The sequence below is a fragment of the Salvelinus sp. IW2-2015 genome, linkage group LG14 (assembly GCF_002910315.2).
Source record: "Salvelinus sp. IW2-2015 linkage group LG14, ASM291031v2, whole genome shotgun sequence".
In the NCBI taxonomy this organism is placed as follows: Eukaryota; Metazoa; Chordata; class Actinopteri; order Salmoniformes; family Salmonidae; genus Salvelinus; species Salvelinus sp. IW2-2015.
Window position 1 is genome coordinate 52,798,334 of NC_036854.1, and position 20,475 is coordinate 52,818,808.

The window sequence follows — 20,475 nt, forward strand, 5'->3', positions numbered from 1 at the left end:
TGGAACCTAGTGTTGTCGTCTGGTGCAATAGCCCATCCATGACTACGGATCGACGAGTTGTGCRTTCCGAGATGCCRTCCTGTTCTCAGCCCGCCTGTTAGTTTGCACAATTCYTGCCATTATCCTTCGACGTCTCACCAACGAGCCGTTTCCACCCACAGGACTGTTGCTGACYGGAYGTTTTTTGTTTGTCACACCATTCTCAGTAAATCCTAGGCCAGGGTTCCCCAACTGCCGAATTTGGCCCGCGGGTGGTTTGATTTGGCTACGTTTTCTGAGCAATTAAAATATATATTTTATTATTATTATTATTATTTATTTTTTGGAAATCTGTTCTCAAGTATTCCCAAGCATTAGAGAGAGTTTGCATACAAATATAAGCACGGTTTCAAATTATTGTTTTAGTTACTTGGCTCATWGCGCTCTAKCGACTCTTTGTGGTGGGCCGGGCGCCTGCAGGCTGACCTTGGTTGTCAGGTKAACAGTGTTTCCTCTGACAAATTGCTGTGGCTGGCTTCCGGGTTAAGTGGGCGGGTGTTAAGAAGCACGGTTTGGCGGGTCATGTTTCGGTGGACGCATGACTCGACCTTCGCCTCCCGAGCCCGTTGGGGAGTTGCTGCGATGAGACAAGATCGAAGTTGGCGAGAAAAATGGGGTAACATTTTTTTTAATGGGTGCACTATGCAGGGAATAGGGTGCCATTTGGGACGCAGCCCTAGACTAGCATGACCTTAGCTGACATATATGTGACTGGCTGCTGGAGCCAAGGTTCCTGCACGGTTCTTCACTGTGCCTCTCTTTACTGGTTATCATAGTGTTTTTATTATACAATGGCATGGCCTCACCTGCTGACAGAGTGCTGATTGAGTTGCACCTCATGCTCATATCCTTGACCATGGCTACAAAGGTAGGGCCTTGATATGATSGCTCAATGGGCCGTATTACCAATCCAGTGATTCCTTCTATCTTGAGACATCTGCTAACCCCTTAGTTACGTTTGTGTGCCGTGTGAAATAGTGTCCTCTTGTGTGTGTCTACAACTACTACGGTCTTGTTCTCTCATTCTCTGAGTCATAACCGTTTCTCTCTCTCCTGCCTCTTCCCCCTCCTCCTATGTGAGGGAAATCATAAAATGGCTTCCTGAATGATTCGGGTCCTGTCTGGTCTCTCGGCTTCTCTCTTGTGCTTTCGTTYTCTCTCCTCTCTCTCGCTCTCTATCTCTCTCTCGTGCGCTCTCCCTCTCTGTGAACCTGCTCTCTCACTCTCCCTCTCCCTGCATGGCAACTAATGCTCAATGTGTCTCCTTGCCTGCTCGGTGGTGGTGGGTGTGGTTTTGGGATTGTGTGTGCGGAGCCTTTGTGGTAACCGCATGTATTACCATAGMAGCAGCYGCAGTAAGCTTATCAGCCAATGGTAAGAGCCGGTACTGTATGGTCAGTGCTGGCGTCTGTTTGTCTCTCGGACAAGAGGACCAATCACATAGCCTGCTTTTTTGTCCCTCACTCCTCCGAGGTATCAGGACCTCGTTCTACATTTTAGGAATGTTTACAGACTGCAGTCCGTCCTCAAATGCCCTCCTGTAAAGCAATAGAATAGTTTAAAATGTGTAAAGGACGAGAGCTAGGTCTAGGAGCAGCACTGAGGCTGGAGCTGTATCTTGCTTTGTAGAAAAGTATTGATAACTCTGTTTGCTGCCTCAAGATCAGCYCATTCTTTGGCAGTCATCATATGACGTTGCTCTCTGTATTTTCAGTGAGCAATCGCAAACGGATAGCATAAACATAAGCCAGATTGGCCAACGTCCAAAATGCAGTATAGTTTATTGCATTGACAGGCTACTTTCAAGACTTTGAGATTGGAACATTGGAGAAAGGCTTAACATACAGCCGTTTCCGAAGAAGCTCCTTGCTAGCTTGCCCTCTGCTCCTCCCTCCTTCTCCGCCTGGCTCCCTTCTTCTGTATGGGTATTGGCTTCTGGTCTGTTCAGATATCACTCACTCGCTGTACGTCTCAATGTATTATATTGAGCAATGATTGAGTTATTTTATTATAGTAATAATATACAGCTTYATGGCAACATGTGATGTGCKTCTAAACAATAATGATATRRKYYWAAMCMRRGGGKTKGRARSMAAAWTRWTTYCCMAWYMRTTTKKTYYWAAAMRRAMYMWTWWTTWWTTWAWTYCSKTYCMMYAWTWTYGAACAGCAAAAWAAAGTAATGAAGCGGTTCTAACCAAAAATAAGTAATGGTTTCGATTGTTTCTTTCTGTTCCTTTTGAAGCCTCTGAATGTTTTTTTAAATKTATTTKTATTTMGCTTAAATTTGTTCACAAATGGAATAGAGCAGCTTGCTATGGAGCRGGTAAGCCATGTACATGCATTTGACAGACAAGTGTAGTGGAGGGTGCGACTTGCAACTGAAATTGAGAGTGAGGAGAGCGCTGGGCTGGGCGTCTTGTTGTTATGACATGCGTTATCTGTATTAGGCCCACAGAATTATATCTACGGAGGAGCGACTTCTATGAAGGAACTTTGAATGTCTTTGAACTTCAGTGTTTGCTTAACTAACGTTGGACCAGAGCTAGCACTTGATCATGACTCTCAGTTCCATTACATCACACATAATACTGCCTGGAATTATTGAGAGCTAGACCAGAGCTAGCTAACAAGCTAGCAACACCAAAATGAAAACACGTCTTACCTTTTTTGTAGTTAATAAATCCAATGTGAAACTTGATAACTATACTATCCTTAACTAGCATAGAAAAAGTTCATCCATTGTTCTCTAATTAAAAACCTCTCCCTAATTTATTAATCACGCCTGTAACGTCAGTAGCTACAGTAGACTATGCATGCTTCGGGGGGAGGGGGAGAGGCAGGTAGCCTACACGCACGCACACACACATACTGGCAAAGATTTTCAGCTGGCAGGTAGACATTGAAATAAGTTTGAGTGACAGTGAGGGCTTTTTTTTTTTTTTTTGGCACACTGGACAATATGCCTGGAATGTAAAATAAAGTTATTAACCGGTTCCTGTGCTTTTAAAATAAGTTGTTTTCCAGAACAATATATATCACTTTCGTTCTTGGTTCTGTTCTTCAAAAAATKTCATTATTTTCYGGTTTTCTGTTCTGTTCCCTGAACCGGTTCCAACCCCCGAACACATTGCTCTCTGCCCTCACTGAACCTCTAGTCCTGAGTGTCGCACACTGTGGTTAGTCAGCCTACTGACGCCTGCCCTCATTGGTTGTGCCGTTCGATCCAGATCAATGGTGTAGACATGACAGAGGCCAGGCATGACCAGGCAGTAGCGCTGCTTACCGGCACCTCTCCYACAATTGCTCTCCTGGTGGAGCGTGACCAGGCCGAGCCGGGCACCGCAGGGGGCTCCCCGGGCCTGTCCCGTGCCCGCGCCCACTCCCCCCCACCTCCAGAGCCCTCTGACTCACCCGACCAGGAAGAGGGCAACGACGACTCGAGCCTCTTGCCACACGGGAACCACCTGAGCCAGCCGCTGGAGGACGAATACCCCATCGAGGTGAGACGAAGGGAAGGAAGGAAGCGGTTGGGAAAAGGGTATAGTACTATGTTATGGGGATAGTGGTAARTTACCATGATGGAGCATTCAAGCTTCAGATTAACTTTAGTTTTAATGCCTTGACATTTGGCTTTTTATCTCGAATGCTCTACAGCTCAAGAAAAGATGGTGCAAGGTACGAATGCTTAGTCCTGACATAGGTTTATTATGCTAGGATGGTGTAGTGGGGCCCAGTGAAATGCAGCAAGACCTGGAGTCTGTTCCATTGACTAAGAGCTTAGCATAGCCTATGTCTTATCTCATACCTGTCTTCAAGTAGATATAGTAGATCCATGGATAGTTTGTGTTCCTTGTCTATTAGAAGTTATTGACTTAAAGATTGAGTGTATTTGATATTTGCCTGTTGGGGACACTGATGTTTTCCTGAATTCCTCTCATGTCTCCTGATACTGTATTTGTAGAGCCCGTATCGTAGAACCATGTCCCTCAAATGAAACAACACTGTAGCTTCACTTCCTCTCCTGACAGGAAGTGGCGTTGGTGAAAGCGGGCGGCCCCCTAGGACTGAGCATCGTGGGAGGCAGTGATCACGCCAGTCACCCGTTCGGCATCAAYGAGCCTGGCGTCTTCATCTCTAAGGTTTCTCTCTTGCTCTCTCTTTCTTGCTCTCTCTCTCTCAATTCAAAAGGCTTCATCTCTCTGTCGCGTTCTGTCTCTCTCTCATTTTCCCGGGTTTGTGTATTGCACCCTCGCCTGTCTGTGCTAGGTGATCCCCCATGGCTTGGCRTGTCAGAGTGGGCTGCGGGTGGGGGACAGGATACTGGAGGTGAATACCACCGACCTGCGCCACGCCACCCACCAGGAGGCTGTTAGAGCCCTGCTCTCCAACAAGCAGGAGATCCGCATGCTGGTGCGCAGGGACCCCTCGCCTCCCGGGATGGAGGTGACRTCTCTTAAACCCACATGTACACGGAAATTGGCCTACACAGTAGACCCACATACACACACACACACACCAACCAGTCCCATCTCCTGATCTATCTGTCCCAATACAGGAGATAGTGATCCAGAAGCAGCCTGGAGAAAAGCTGGGCATCAGCATCCGCGGCGGTGCCAAGGGCCACGCTGGCAACCCCTTCGACSCCACCGATGAGGGCATTTTCATATCCAAGGTACCTGGAACCCACCTTGTCAATCTATCCCCCTTGGAATACGGTCAATGATTGACCTCCTTTGGTATATTGACTCCTCTTAACTCCCCATCCCTGCGTCACCCCCTGTAGGTGAGCTCCAGCGGTGCGGCGGCCAGGGATGGCCGTCTGCTTGTGGGCATGCGGATCTTGGAGGTGAGTAACCACAGCCTGCTGGGCATGACCCACACGGAGGCTGTACGCGTGCTCCGCGCCGTGGGAGACACCCTRGTCATGCTGGTGTGTGACGGCTTCGACCCTGGCAACGCTGCCGCTATAGAGGTGAGGGAAACTGATTAACATCCATTCCGGGTTGAAATGACCCTTAGATACAGAGTCAGATCCAAAACGGATGCCACGTTAATAGTGTGTCTTTGTTTAATCTCAGGCGTCACCGGGCATCATCGCCAACCCGTTTGCAGCAGGCATCGTGCGTAAGAACAGCATGGAGAGCATCTCCTCTATCGACCGAGACCTGAGTCCCGAGGAGATGGACATCCTACAGAAGGTGAGAATAATATGACACAAAGCCAGTGTGAGGGTCTGCACTCAGGCTTCAGTGGATGGATGGCGCGTGGGAGAAAAACCCGTCTGTAGAATTACGTTGGTACTCGCACTCAACCCAACGAGGCCGAGATGCWAAAATATACTTCATTTAATCCATGCTCGAAAGAATAACAAAAGCTTTTAGTGCAAAGTGAAAAAACAACAAAAAAGCTTCAACTACACACTCTCACACACACACATACTAAACAAAGGGGACAACGGAATAGATTACTTTTAATATGAAACATTTTGACCTAAAATCTTTTTCCTAGGAGGTTGAGATGGTGCGAGAGACGTCCCAGTGGGAGAGAGAAGAGATGGAGAAGGTGGTGAGTGAGACTATGTAGCCAAGTATCTACCTCGCATGCTTTTTCTGCTACTGTGCCAAATAAACAGAGCACATTTCTAATGTGTGTGGGTTCTATCCTTTCTCTCCCTTTATCTCTTTTCTTCTACCCTTTCTCTGCCTGCCCCCACCCTCCTCCCTCCTCATAATGTCTGGGTCGTCCATACACCACTCCATCTCCATTCACCCCACCTCCACTTAATCCCTCCATCTCCTTTGTCTTTTATCCCATTTCACCTGCCTTCATTTCATCCCCTGTTTCCCATTATCTGTGTGGCTGGGTGTCCTCCCTTCTTTCCTCCCCTCCCCCGTCTCTCTGTGAAGGAGCGCATGCGCTTGGAGCGTGAGGAGGATACTCGCCTGCTAGAAGAGGAGACCGAGGTGAGACCGGTACCCCCTGGGCCTCAGAGTCCTCAGCTCAACCAGCTCCCTGTCAGAGAGGTGGACAGCTCCAGTCCAGAGGATTTTACTATAACCTCTGAAATGTTCTGCAACCTGTTGTGCGCTTCAATGCATATTTATTAATGATGAAGTTGCTTCCTTACAGAGTGACACATGAGAGTAGTATGAGAGGGAAGTAGTTTTTCCCCACTATGTCTGACACTCCGCCCTCTTCCCCTTTCCCTCAGAACCTGGGCGCCGGGCCTCTGAAACTGGACTACCGGACGCTGGCCGCACTGCCCACCACCGCTCTGCAGAAGGTCAACAGGGTAAGTAAGAAGTAATGGAATTAGTTTACTTGAAAGGTAACACAACCCCCATTGATGATTACGGTGCAATTATGTGAGGTAACTCTTATAGTAGACCTCTTATAAGACCTGTGAACCCTGACTAAGGCTGTGAAATGCCTGGAATTGTCTGCAGACTATCTTGGAAATTGTCCCTTTGGGCCCAGAATAGAATGGAATCCACCCTGTTTATCTCCCGGGAAACCCTCTGTGACCAGAGGCCAAGCAGGTGCCTCTGGAGGCCAGGGGGAGAATGTGACACCCCCCTCTCCCTTCCCGAAGTTCACAACCCTGACTCCTGCCTTCCTCACCAACGCCTTGGGCCCAAAGAATAGATTGCCTCTACAATGGAATGGAACCATTCMTTCCATTCACTTCTGTGATATGATGAGATGCTACATTCCAAAACAAGATCCATTTGTATCATCATGCACGCCATGTTAATGGATCGTCTACCTTTGGCTTGAAGACATCTCTTAAAGAAGAAATTGAGATGAATCGAAGGGTGAGTMCACAAAGAAAAACTGAAGGCTGCCTTTCACATCATTAGCTGGAATGCTGGATGGAGGGAAAGAGAAGAGAAATGATGCAGCCAAAATGGTCGKTACCTGTTTCAGTAAAAAGCACCGAAGTCGCTGGACTGATTGGAGGAGGTGGGTAAGGGGGACAGCTGGCCGTTATTTTAAACTCAGGATAGTTGGGGAGTGGGAGGGGTGCAGGCGAGAGGGAAGGAGAGTGTCCCAATGTGTGGGCTCTATCAGTCAGTCAGTCAGTCAGTGTCCCTGGAAGAGTTTGGAGCTACTGCACCCCTGGTCCCAACAGCCTACAGTGAGTATAGKGACAGCGCCAGACGGGGGCAACTGGACTGGGCTCGGCTCTTTGTCTTTCTTGCATGTTTCCTTCCTTCATTCATGTATTAATATATTCTACCGTCATTGWGTCAATTCTATATTCTAGCTACATGTGTGAACAGCAGCCATTTTTGCTAAAGATGTAAATTACCAAGGATTTATGAGCTGACATAAAAACATTAGGCCTCTCTCATACCTGTCACCGTTTTAGGGTCTTGCATAGATGCATGTACAGGAGAGGCTACAATTTGTGTCAGTATTATAGTTTTTTCCCCAGCTTAGTTTGTAGTAGGGGTCTTTATTGTGTTTTGAGCTATTTGTGTTCCGTTAGCTATTTMTTTTATCTTAATGCAACAGTGGTTMGACTTATAAGCTCTAGTACTAGGCCGTGGGGCTTTTCTGGGAGYGCTTAACCTATATATCGCCTGCAGCTGTTCTTGCATTATGGCTATGCATTAGMGTTAGAATGAAGACCCCTGGGTTACATGACCTGTGTACCCAGGAASATTACCAGTGGATCTTGTCATGACTCCCAGAGATTTTTCCTGTCGAAAGATGTTGGATGTAAATTTTTTGCGATAATTTTAATCCTTGTCTATAGTTTTATTTTTATTTTTATGTATCATAATGTTTATCTGCGATTATTCTGACAGCTGAAGTTTGRTCATGTTATGGTATGTATCATAGTATCTAAGGTATGTAGCCAGTCATATGAAGAAACATGCTTCTTGGCATGAGAAGTGAGCGGTAAGCAGGGGTGTGTCGTGATGAACCACGCTTGGCTCCACCCTTCACCCAGGCCGTCTGGATAAAGTTAGTCTCACCTTGTTGGCATGTTGATCGTCTTTCTTGCACCTCCCCTCAGGCCTCCAGCCCTAGCCCAGCTGTCCTCTACAGTCTYCTGAGCCTGTGCCAAAAGGGTACTGGTTCACATACCACCCCACCAGGGTTTCCGTTAGCCAGTAATTGACAGCTAAAAAATAWATCATGAAAAGCCAGTAAATAAAATTGTTGCCAGCCAAATTGACTTCAAAATAATGCTTTTTATTCATTGGTGGAAATATCAGTTGATGGAAATACATTTGACAGTCATGCTTATCAGCCYGTGTATGTTCGTTATTTATCTCACACTTCTATTTTGTGGGGAATATCACTTGTCAGACAACGCTAGASTTGCTGCTGCAGCTTCTCAGCTCGTTGCTGCTGGTGAGAAATGTGTTACATGTTAAAAACAGAGCTACTCTTTATTTATTTTTTCTCAACTGGTATTTGAAGTGCGCCTCCTATTCACCCTACAAGTTTATAGCCAACGATAGGCAGGCTATCAGCACGTCACCCACCACTTTACAATGTGAGCTGGAGGCAGTATGCATTTTGAAAACATTTACTTAATTGTTTGAAACCTGATCATTTTACTTCATATATTATGAGATATGCCTTGGGCGGCAGGTAGCCTAGTGGTTAGAGCGTTGGACTAGTAACCGAAAGGTTGCAAAATCGAATCTCCGCTGACAAGGTAAAAATCTGTCATTCTGSCCCTGAACAAGGCAGTTAACCCACTGTTCCTAGGCCGTCATTGAAAATAAGAATTTCTTCTTAACTGACTTGCCTAGTTAAATAAAGATAAAATAAATAAAAATGACCTTGCTTCAAAGTAGCATAGGCAAAATCCCACCATAGAAATGTGGAGGCAATTCTTTTATGGAGACTTCCTCATATGCCATTGAAACCAGCATTTCTCTCCTGTTCTATTGGTTTTCATATCAGCTTTCTTTCATTGTCCAGAAGCCAAAGGCACAATCCTAGTCATATTAGCAGCCCATCCTAGTTGTTGCATCTTTAGATTCCCCCTCTTTCTAAGTTTCTAACAGATTTTCATCTCTGTCACTTAAAACCGCTCGCGAATTGCATTTTGGGAAATTAGGTTTTATTTSCTGCTTCATTACAGGAGTTGCATGTTCTGTTAAGATGAATTACCATAACCTAAACTCAGCAACAACAAAAAAAGAAACGTCTCTTTTTGTAAAGGGTTTAAACACCGTTTCCCATGCTTGTTCAATGAACCATAAACAATTAATGAACATGCACCTGTGGAACGGTCATTAAGACACTAACAGCGTAGAGACGGTAGGCAATTAAGGTCACAGTTATGAAAACATAGCACACTAAAGAGGCCTTTCTACTGACTCTACAAAACACCAAAAGAAAGATGCCCAGGGTCCCTGCGTGAATGTGCCTTAGGCATGCTGCAAGGAGGCATGAGGACTGCAGATGTGGCCAGGGCAATAAATKGCAATGTCCGTACTGTGAGATGCCTAAGACAGTGCTACAGGGAGACAGGACRGACAGCTGATCGTCCTCGCAGTGGCAGACCACGTGTAACAACATCTGCACAGGATTGGTACATCCGAACATCACACCTGCGGGACAGGTACAGGATGGCAACAACTGCCTGAGTTACACCAGGAACGCACAATCCCTCAATCAGTGCTCAGACTGTCCGCAATAGGCTGAGAGAGGCTGGACTGAGGGCTTGTAGGCCTGTTTTAAAGGCAGGTCCTCGCCAGACATCACCAGCAACAACGTCGCCTATGGGCACAAACCCACCGTCGCTGGACCAGACAGGACTGGCAAAAAGTGCTCTTCACTGACGAGTCGCGGTTTTGTTTCACCATGGGTTTATGGTTGGATTCGCGTTTATMATCGAAGGAATGAGCGTTACACCAAGGCCTGTACTCTGGAGCGGGATCGATTTGGAGGTGAGGGTCTGTCATGGTCTGGGGCGGTGTGTCACAGCATCATCTGACTGAGCTTGTTGTCATTGCAGGCAATCTCAATGCTGTGCGTTACAGGGAAGACATCCTCYTCCCTCATGTGGTATCCTTCCTGCAGGCTCATCCTGACATGACCCTCCAGCATGACAATGCCACCAGCCATACTGCTCGTTCTGTGCGTGATTTCCTGCAAGGTAGGAATGTCAGTGTTCTGCCATGGCCAGCGAAGAGCCCGGATCTCAATCCCATTGAGCACGTCTGGGACCTGTTGGATCTTGCAGGTGCCTTGGTGGAAGAGTGGGCTAACATCTCACAGCAAGAACTGGCTAATCTGGTGCAGTCCATGAGGAGATGCACTGCAGGACTTAATGCATCTGGTGGCCACACAAGATACTGACTGTTACTTTTGATTTTGATCCTCCCTTTGTTCAGGGACACATTATTCMATTTMTGTTAGTCACATGTCTGTGGGTCTGGTAAATTTCTCAAATGGCTGGTAAATTTAAATCTTCCTAGTCATGTTGTCAGGCGACACATTTTCTTAATGGAAACCCTATGCCCCACTGACCTCTGTACTATAGTCCACATTTAACCGGCATGTCCGCCACCAACACTACAATGTGTCACAGTTCACGACTGCATGTATTCTTAGTGACACTATTTGGATTGTCACGACATGTCAAGGCCGTGTCTTGGAATGCACGGTCAGTGTAGAACAACGTAGTTCTGAAGACACTAAGCCTCGTCCCATTTTAAGCCCTAGCGTTTTTGGCACATTTGAGTTTAAATCCAACCTGGTCCCAGTGGAACGCTCTCTGTGACTCAATCTTCTGCTGTGTCACTTGGTTGAAGAATATTTGTTTTACTGCGTCAAGTTCATTTCTTATCCAAGGACCTTATCCGAGGTTTTGTGGGGTATTATCCGAGGACCGTATCCACAGTTGTGTGCGGTATTGTATCTTGTCACGTTGTGCTTCTTTAATGAACTCTCTCCCATCTCAAATGTGGAGTGTATTGAGGCCTGATTCGTAGTGTAAGGAGTGGACTGAAGCCTAAGAGTCTCGTGCTGTATAACTGTACTGATAGTGTGAGTTATTTAAGGCTGGGGCCTAGGCAGGGCAGGCTGTTGTTCTGGTAATGTGAGCGTAACTAGAGGAATAGATAACCATTTAATGCTTCTGGTATGATGGGAATCAAGAAACTCATCTATCTGCCGAGCTCCTCCTTCACAGATTAAAGGAACTGTCACGTGGGCTCCGCTCCTCCGTTATACACTCAAAACCCTTCAACATTAGAGAAGTTTTGCATACGAACTGGACGGTAGACATTTGAGATGTGTGTAGGGTTGAAACATTTCGATAACTTTYCCAAAATTCCCTGGTTTTCCAGAAATTCCGAATCAGGAGGAGGGAACTGGCAGGAATTCGGGGAATCCTCCAACCGGAATTTCTGGAATACCTGGAGATTTTGGGAAAGTTTTGCAACTAGTGGTGACTACTTTGGGTTTTGTGTGTGATTTGCTCTGATCTGGCCAGCCAGTGTGTGCTGTGGGTCTGTGTGTCTATTTTTAGCTCTTCTCCACACAGCTCCCTATTTCTCTCTTATGTGTTTATCTGTCTCTGTCCTCTTGTCCTCCAGTATGTCTCCCGTTTCTTAACACGTAGCGATCTGTCTCCATCTCTTTTTATGTAGCTTGTGCTGCATTATCAATGCAACAACAAAACATTATTTATAAAAAAACACTTTAAATATAGTTTTTGAATACAATARTTTGCTAAGTAGCATGATTGCTTTACTTTTAGTTTATGGTTGACGCAGCTTGTTTGCCATTAGCCAATCGCCGTTCTCAACAAGTTCAAAGCACATGAATGCACAGAACTCGTTGCTCCCATTTTCCAAGTAGTTATTTCAGAGTTTCCCCCTTTATGGACATATCTGGACTTCACCTACTATTCTGTTTTTTGTTCCTCAGTTTTCTCTCTCCCCCTCTGAGTTTAATCTGCATCCCTCTCCTTTCAGATTTGAGTTTTCCTTTATCCCTCTCTTACCATTTCAGTCTCACTGTGCCYCCTTTTTTCTCTCTCTCTCGCTCTCTCAGTTATCTCCTTCTGTCAGTGCAACTGCCCCCATGGAGGCCCCCATGCAGGCCCAATGTTCTTTCACCTTAGAGCCCCTGGGTTTTGACCTGGGGCAGCCCCCCACCTCCCTCTTCCATGTGGACCCCCATGCTCTACCTCAGTCCTGCCCCATTATGAACACCGAGACAGGGCCCCTCTACATGTCCCAGCACTCTCCCAGTCCCTTGATAACCGCCTCCAATCAAGAAGCAGCTAGACAAGAAGCCCTGCCTACCGGTGAAGACGAGGAGGWGGTGGTTCTGGTGGACTCMCAGCCAATCAATTTCACCGAGAACCCCTTYCTGGTGGCCAATCGCAGGGGCAAGGGGTGCCCCCCCTCTGAGCGCATCCTATCAGGGCCTCCCGTGGGCTACGGGAGCGCGGGCAAACTGCAGCCCTGGTTATTCAGCAAGGCAAGCAACCTGCCTGCCTGCCTGTGTGGGTTTGAGCCAGCATGGTGTGTGGCGCTGTGGCCTGGTGTAGGATTAGCAGTTCCTTTTGTCTGTGCACCAATAGAAAATGTTTCAGCCAGGATGTTATAAGGTAGAATGTATGTTGTGTTTGATTTTTCCATTGTAACAACCATTAGGGTTATAACCTGATCTGCCTTATTTTCGTTGAGTTCCTCCCTGTAGCAAAGGATAAACACTTGTGCGCKTGTATGACATAATCATTGCCAATCACAAACACTGCCAGCCAGGATGACTTGAATGACCAAGATGTGTTAAGTCACCTGTTTTGACAGATGTCTCCTTCACTAACCCTTTGAAAAGAAATAACCATGAGCATGTGACTGCTGGAATTGAGATGGAGAAATCTCTTGCTATGAATGAGTCGGGGGTAAATCCATTTGAATTCAATCCCGTTTTGACAGCATCCCTTTTGATTTCAACAAAACTGTCCATACATGTTTTCCCRTGGAAGAAGTGATCAGAATGTGACTTTTTGAACATGAATGCCAAAACTTTCAGAAAATAAAGGTGCTCAAATTGAACTCATTTTSCATACCCCACAATACCATGAGACATCCATGTCTTCTTCACTGGAAAAGATAAACGGTTGAGTTTGATAYCATTTAAAAGCTTACAAACTGTTGTCAAACTATTTTATTAGTTAACGTCAATTATCTACAAACGTGTAAACTGTTATTTTTTTGTATTCTCATATGTTGTAGTTTAGACCCTATTTTACATAATCTAAGGTTGTGTTTGTCCCTCCATCGGTTGAGACAACATGTTCTTGAATACAGGGTGGGTGTCGTTTCAATCATAGAAATGGAATGAATAGATTGGACCTATCCCTTCATACCACTGCTATTTAGCTGGTACACCATTGAACTGTTTATTGTATTGACATTGTAACTTCTAATTACTACCACAAAGATGACTGCAGGTCCACCCATCGTCGAATGTCAACTTAAATGGTCATGTCTATTCTGTTTCTATGAGTTCAACAGATATTCCCAKTCAAGTCCGCGTTCTCTGACATGAGGACCTCCAACCATCTTTGTGGTACCATTTGACAGTTGAAATGTCAAATGTAGTCCCATTTATCAGCCAAAACATAACACCCACCCTGTATTCAAGAGCATGCTGTGTCTCAACCGATGGCGGGCACAACACCAAAACCTTAGATTATGTTAAATAATGTGAATATGAAAAAATGTGTTTACACGTTTTGATAATTGACGTACGATGTTAAAGGGCAACATTGTTTTCCAGAAATTATGAARTAGTTTAACAACCCTTTTTGTAAGCTTTTAAATGATATCAGTCGCAGCAGTTTATATTTTCYAGTGATGAAGACATGGATGTCTCATGCTATGGTGGGGTATGCAAAATGGGTTCAATTTGAGCACCTTTCATTTCTGAATGTTTTGGCAGTCATGTCCAAAAAGGACTTTTATATGTTTACTGTTATTTGCTGCACCAGTAGGKTAGCAAAAATCTGGTAACTTTCCCAAACGTCCCACTGTTTCCCAGAAATCCTAGTCTGAAGATTTCCAGAATAAGCAGAACATCTGGAATTTTGCAACCTTACCAATAATAATAACCTGTTTACTCCACAGAGAGTAGAATTGGTGGAAGTTGGGACAGCTGCTAAATCTCTCCCGTCTCTTTCTCTGTCTGTGTGTRTTCTCAGGCGCCYTCCACTGAGSCCCCCAGGACAGACAGTCCCATKAGAGACGCYCCCTACTCACCAAGCACACAACCGGTATGTCCACCCCACCCCAACAACAGCCCTCCTTTCACATCCTCCTTTAAAGTCCCCTCATTGACACCTCTGCTTTCACAGCACCTATATCTGTTCTCTTTTTACATAATCCACTTCAGAGAGGGTARATGTARCATACCTGCTGGTTCATCCTCTTYCYCCTCCTCCCTCCTTCCCCCCCTCAYACCCCTCCCTSCCTAGCCCAGTGCTCATTCCTCCAGCAGCTCCCTGTGTGCAGGCAGGGAGACCCGCTTCGTAAGTGGTCTGCTCTGGYCTGGCTTTGTCTGCTCAGCTTCCATAGACACCTATCAGTAGAGTCTGGCCCTTTGCTATTGTCAGCTGTTTATAACGAGTTGTACTACAGTGAAGCTATACTACAAGTGTAACTTTTTTAAACACATGCAACTGCTGAGCTTGCCATGGCCACTCGTTACTGATGCTTTCTCTACTTCATGCAGTRGTAGAYTCTGGGCGCATCCCAAATGGCACCCTAGTCCCCCTTCATTGTGCACTACCTTTAACCAGGGCCCATAGGGAATAGGGTGCCATTTGGGATGCACCCTCTGTTTTTGGAGATTGTTGAGGACCCTACTTSTCATTTGTGCTTTTAATTCTAGCCGTGTTGGAATTTGTAATGAACCCTGAGCTTTGCATTGAGAATGATGGTGAAATGTGTTTACCAAGTATTGGAATGTGTTCTGAKTAGGGCTGACACAATTACTGTGTAACTGACGGTTATGGATGACGACCGTCATGAAAATAAAATAACCATCATAACCGTAAAAAAAAAACATATCTTAAATTTGCACTCATCAGMCTAAAGGACAGATTTCCACCGGTCTAATGTCCATTGCTTTAGTTTCTTGGCCCAAGCAAGTCTCTTCTTATTGGTGTCCTTTTAGTAGTGGTTTCTTTGCAGCAATTCAGCCATGAAGGCCTGATTCACGCAGTCTCCTCTGAATAGTTGATGTTGAGATGTCTGTTACTTGAACTCTGTGAAGCATTTATTTGGGCTGCAATCTGAGGTGCAGTTAATTGCCGATTTCTGAGGCTGKTAACTCTAATGAACTTATCCTCTGCAGCAGAAGTAACTCTGGGTCTTCATTTCCTGTGGCAGTCCTCATGAGAGCCAGTTTCATTATAGCGCTCAATGGTTTTTGCGACTGCACTTGAAGAAACGTTCAAAGTTCTTGAAATTTTCCGTATTGACTGACCTTCATGTCTTAAAGTAATGATGGACTGTCGTTTCTCATTGCTTATTTTAGCTGTTCTTGGTCTTTTACCAAATAGGGCTATCTTCTGTCACAACACAACTGATTGGCTCAAACGCATTAAGAAGGAAAGAAATTCCACAAATTAACTTTCAACAAGGCACACCTGTTAATTAAAATGCATTCCAGGTTACTACCTCATGAAGCTAGTTGAGAGAATGCCTAGAGTCTGCAAAGCTGTCATGAAGGCAAACGGTGGCTACTTTGAAGAATCTCAAATATAAAATATATTTTGAATTGTTGAACACTTTTTTGATTACTACATGATTCCATATGTGTTATTTTGTAGTTTTGATGTCTTCACTATTATTCTACAATGTAGAAAACAGTAAAAATAAAGAAAAATCCTTGAATGAGTAGGTGTGTCCAAACTTTTGACTGGTACTGTATATAGAAGTTAAAAAAAAAAAAAATTAAAAAAAGTGTTGTAGCAAATGGGTCTTAGGTAACCTAGGCAACACCCCCCCACAATCCAGCAGCAGCACATAGAATTATAATGAGTAGAACAGGCTTGGAACCGCTAACCCTGGCAATTTGACTGGTAAACTCGGAATGCCCTGTATTGTGAAATAATTTCTATGATAATGTAGAATTATGTTCACTGATGTCGCCAATGGAATGTATTTTTTGTCATGTCAGTTGAATCAACAAATCACAGCACATATTGATGGGTACACTTCCTTCTTTGCTCCTATGGGTAGTGGGTACACTCACAATGGCTGCCAGTCCACCAATTGCTGGYAGCATACCACCCTGCATCCCACTGCTGGCTTGCCTCTGAAGCTAAGTAGGGTTGGTCCTGGTGGGGCCCTGGATGGGAGACCAGATGCTGCTTGAAGTGGTGTTAAAGGGCCAATAAGAGGCACTCTTTCCTTTTGGTTTAAAAAAATATATATCCGAATGCCCCAAGGGCAGTGATTGGGGACATTACCCTGTGTAGTGTACCGTCTTTAGGATGGGACGTTAAACGGGGTTCCTGACTCTCTGTGGTCACCAACGATCCCAAGACACTTATTGTAAGTGTAGGGGTGTTAACCTTGGTGTCCTGGCTACATTCCCAATCTGGCCCTCATACTGTCATGGCCACCTAATCATCCCCAGCTTCCAATTGGCTCATTCATCCCTCTTCTCCCCTGTAACTATTCCCCAGGTTGTGATATAAATGAGAATGTTTTCTCATTCAACTTGCCTGGTAACATAAGTATAAAATACAATTATGCCATTATTGACTTGAATGGGGATGCCCGTTCTATTCATTCTATTTCTATGGCAGCACATACAGTGAGAACGGTTATTACGGCGACAGCGGTCATTTGGCTGGCCAATTACCGTCATCCAAAAATCCATGACCGTCACAGCCCTAGTTCTGAGCTACTTCACGTTATTCAGCTTCAGGGCATATGTGTTACAGATTTCAGAGCTAGTGTTAATTTTGCGTCGTCAGGGTAGCTCAAGTCAGGGTAGTAGTTGGGAAACCATTTTCATTTTGTGTGCATGTTTGTGTGAGACCCATGTTTGCGCCTGTAGAGAGCGCGCCTGTATGTTGAAAGCTCCGGGGTGAAGTTTTTCTCCAGGAACAGATTTAGTATCAGTTTCTCCTCCCCCAAAACTGACCCAGGAACAGCGTCTAGGGGTAACTTCGCCCTACACCTATGTTGAAATATTCGCATCGGGGTGTGTGGCTTGTCATGTAAGCCTTCATGTCAACTCCATGCATTATTCTGTATTAATTTTTTCAGGCAAGCATTCATTTCACCCCTACTGCACTGCCTGCCAAGGAGGATATCTCACCACTGAGTCCCTATGAGGTATTGACCTTARATCCAGTCATAGAGAATGAATGGGGCAAGATCTGTGCTCTCATTGTCCATCATTGACAGTAAACATTCATAGTCCGTTCTCCGTGCTGAGACTGTTGTTCCTTCCCAAATTGCACCCTAAGTYCCTAGAAAAAGGGAATATGGTGCCATTTTGGACATAGGCTGCATTGAAATCTATGTCGTTAATGTCTTTTTTGTTGTGGTTTTCCCTTCCAGACAAGGCCAGGTGCCATCCAGCCCCTCTCCCGTGGTGGCGGGCGGCCGATCACCTCGCCAGCCACTCCGGACGGGCACAGCAGTCCCAATCCCTTCCAGCATGGCCCCTCCCCCATCAACTCTCAGACCTTTGTAAGACCCCTCACCACCACCCATCCTGGGTGCCGTCTCACAGCAGTGTCATTAATGCTCATCGCAACTATTTTCTACTATTTGTAGAAGCTACTTACCAAGGAGTTTGAGCTTGGTCCCTGTCCATGCATTCATTCGCACACAGGGACTCGCTGTAAAAGCACYGTTGTTGAAGACAAGTGCCGTAAAAGTGGACTTGCATTCTCAGCAAGATATATCTAAGTCGCTACTACTGTAGCCAGAGCCAACCACAGGGGAGTTCTGACATTTTTCATTCCGTCTGGTGATTGGGCTAACCCTACTTCATCATCCAACTGCTATAAAGCAGCTATGGGTTGAATCTCAGCAATCTCAACAATCTCCCATGTTCCTGTATATAATGCTACTGCCGCCGAGTTGCGCGCACATTATCTGAGTGCCATAGCTTCAACAAGGCAGGCACAGCCTCATTCGCCCACCCCTACTGTCTGTCTCTTGCACATCCCCCTTCGCATCATTGTTTCTCCACCTTGTTATCACGCTGTCTTCTTCAGCTTTTCTGTTTTTTTCTCATAGTCTGCCCCTCTCCTTGTTCCTCTTTTCCCTTTGGCTCCTACCACTTCATGGACCCCCCCCAGCTGCAGCCTCGTGCCCCCTCCCCCGACACGATCGATGAGTTCCCCCTAAACCCCAAGCAGGGATACAAGGCATTCGCCGCCGTGCCTCACTCGCTGGCCGTGCTGGAGCCTCCCCCACAGGTAGGCAGGTCGCCCCACCCAGGCACCCCGCGGGCCCCAGCCAGCATGCTGTGATGGTCGTCGTCACTGTTTAGTCGCTCCGGCCCCCCCTTCACGACTGACGCAGGCCCCCCACCCTCAAAGCCTGTTCCCCCCGTCTGGGCCTGTAACCGTGGTCCGTACTGTGTTGGAATGCAGTTGTGTGTACTCTTTGTTTTTGTACTGGTGGTGCGTGCTGTTCACAATTTCYATTCTGAAAGCAATCATTGATCATCTGTGTCTGTGCTGAGAAGTCCCATCTCAACCATTCTCATCACCTTGCCTGCTTTGTGTCCATAGAAATAGATTATATCTCTGATTCTATTTCTATGTTTGTGCCTCTCCACTGTCTTTCTTTCTGTCCGTTCCAATGGCTGCCTCCTGTTTCCCTCTCACACGTTCTCTTCTGTGTCTATCAMCAGGATCTGTTTGGCCAGAGGAACAACATCCAACCCAATCAGCCTTCCCCTTCTCCAGAGGTTAGCTATTGTACCACCAGTTACAATACAAGTTATAGGCACAGAATTAATGGTCATAAGTGTGTTTTTTGTTGTMTGTGTGATATCGAATGAGTTTGAATGGCAACGCAGGTCAGTATGTGTTAATGTTAATTAGAAGACATTGAAAAAGTGCCGATAAAACCTGCTTAAAGTGGCAAATTGGCGGTTGGTCTTGTCCCATTTGGCTGACACTTTGGTGACGAGTCGACTTATGTACATGTGGTTCTTTCAGCCTGAGCTGAACAACGAGGTGTTTGAGGTAGAGGGGGCCGGGGGAATGGGTATGGGTCAGGCAGCCCCCGTCTCTCCCCGCCCCTTCCTCTCCTCTGACTGTCAGGACTATATGAGTCTGGCAGCAGTGCCACGCCTCTCCAGAGTCTCCATGGACATGGTTGTAAAGGTACCCCCCCTGCCCCCACCATGGGTGCCCCCAATCGGGCTCAGATCGGACTGTGGTTTCCTTTGCTTTGATGGTGATGGCAGTGCCTATATCACTGTTACTTATAGTGAGGGGCGGCGGTGCTACATTGGGTGTCAGAGGTGGGATCCTGTCAATAAATCATCCTCCGAATCAATCTAGCTAGTGGTAGTGGTGTTGGGTTGTGATTCGACTGCCTAATTTATCGACTGCCTAATTTATGTTTTTCCCACCTGCTTAACAATCAATGAATATTGTGCTGGATATACTGTAAAACTTTCATAACTTTGATTTGGCCATTTCAATTGAGAATCATCACAAAGTATTTCAGTTTATTTWAAAAAATCATCATATTTTTGTGAACATTGTTGTGAGATCTGGCTTATGTCTGTGTCCATTGAACATTTGATTGGGCAGGTCGAAACCAACCTCTGTCCCCAAGGCCCTGTTGCTCTTCCACCATCCTAACCACCCTATCCCCATGGTCCCCTCCCCCACAGACTCCATCACCTGGGGGCAGAGACAACCAGGAGCAGMGCTCCTTCAGGGACAGACAGAAGTACTTTGAAATCGACACGAAGCAGCAAACGCYCGACACCAAGCCCAAAGGCCGCGTGTCCCTGGTTGGAGCAGACGACCTGAAGAAGATGAGGGAGGAGGAAGGTTTGTGCCAGCCAGCTCCTTTTATTTCAAGCCCAAATAATACCCTTCACCCCCTTCTAGGGTTGCACATTTCTGGTAATTTTCCCAACATTCCCAGGTTTTGCAGAAATCCTGGTTGGAGGATTCTGAATTTGCTGCTTAATCCTTCATGATTCCGGTACTACTCCAGGAATKAAGGAAAATCTTTTGGGGAAACTTACAGGAATTTTGCAACCCTACCCCCTTCTGAAAATGGTACAACTCTCTGGTTCATTTTGGTCAGAGAGACTAATGCTGCCTTCATAACATATCTTAAATTCTTAAATACCAGCATGCGACTTGGAAATATCTACTTGAACGCCCMTCCAACTGGTAATTAGTAGTGGGAAATAGTCTCATCTGAGCTCCGACTTCAC

General features: G+C 45.9%; 2 protein-coding genes across 9 annotated transcripts in view; one reads left to right on the forward strand and one right to left on the reverse strand.

Moving 5' to 3' along the window:
* The window catches only part of LOC111973582 (protein scribble homolog), a 132,521-nt gene that overhangs the window by 95,554 nt on the left and 16,492 nt on the right, over nt 1-20,475 (forward strand). For 2 of the 8 annotated variants that reach the window (XM_070446733.1, XM_070446731.1), the window contains exons 21-37: nt 3,267-3,539; nt 4,068-4,178; nt 4,306-4,482; nt 4,595-4,711; nt 4,823-5,011; nt 5,118-5,237; nt 5,548-5,604; nt 5,946-6,002; nt 6,251-6,331; nt 12,073-12,504; nt 14,234-14,305; nt 17,316-17,384; nt 17,613-17,744; nt 18,362-18,481; nt 18,922-18,978; nt 19,232-19,399; nt 19,918-20,080. In XM_070446733.1, the coding sequence (XP_070302834.1) occupies nt 3,267-3,539; nt 4,068-4,178; nt 4,306-4,482; nt 4,595-4,711; nt 4,823-5,011; nt 5,118-5,237; nt 5,548-5,604; nt 5,946-6,002; nt 6,251-6,331; nt 12,073-12,504; nt 14,234-14,305; nt 17,316-17,384; nt 17,613-17,744; nt 18,362-18,481; nt 18,922-18,978; nt 19,232-19,399; nt 19,918-20,080 (2,395 nt within the window). The remainder of the gene's footprint in view (nt 1-3,266; nt 3,540-4,067; nt 4,179-4,305; nt 4,483-4,594; nt 4,712-4,822; nt 5,012-5,117; nt 5,238-5,547; nt 5,605-5,945; nt 6,003-6,250; nt 6,332-12,072; nt 12,505-14,233; nt 14,306-17,315; nt 17,385-17,612; nt 17,745-18,361; nt 18,482-18,921; nt 18,979-19,231; nt 19,400-19,917; nt 20,081-20,475) is intronic. The other 6 variants (XM_070446734.1, XM_070446737.1, XM_070446732.1 and 3 more) reach the window with 5 other exon arrangements.
* LOC111973377 (transmembrane protein 108) overlaps nt 1-20,475 on the reverse strand; it is a 297,121-nt gene that overhangs the window by 55,084 nt on the left and 221,562 nt on the right. The gene's annotated exons all lie outside the window — the stretch shown is intronic.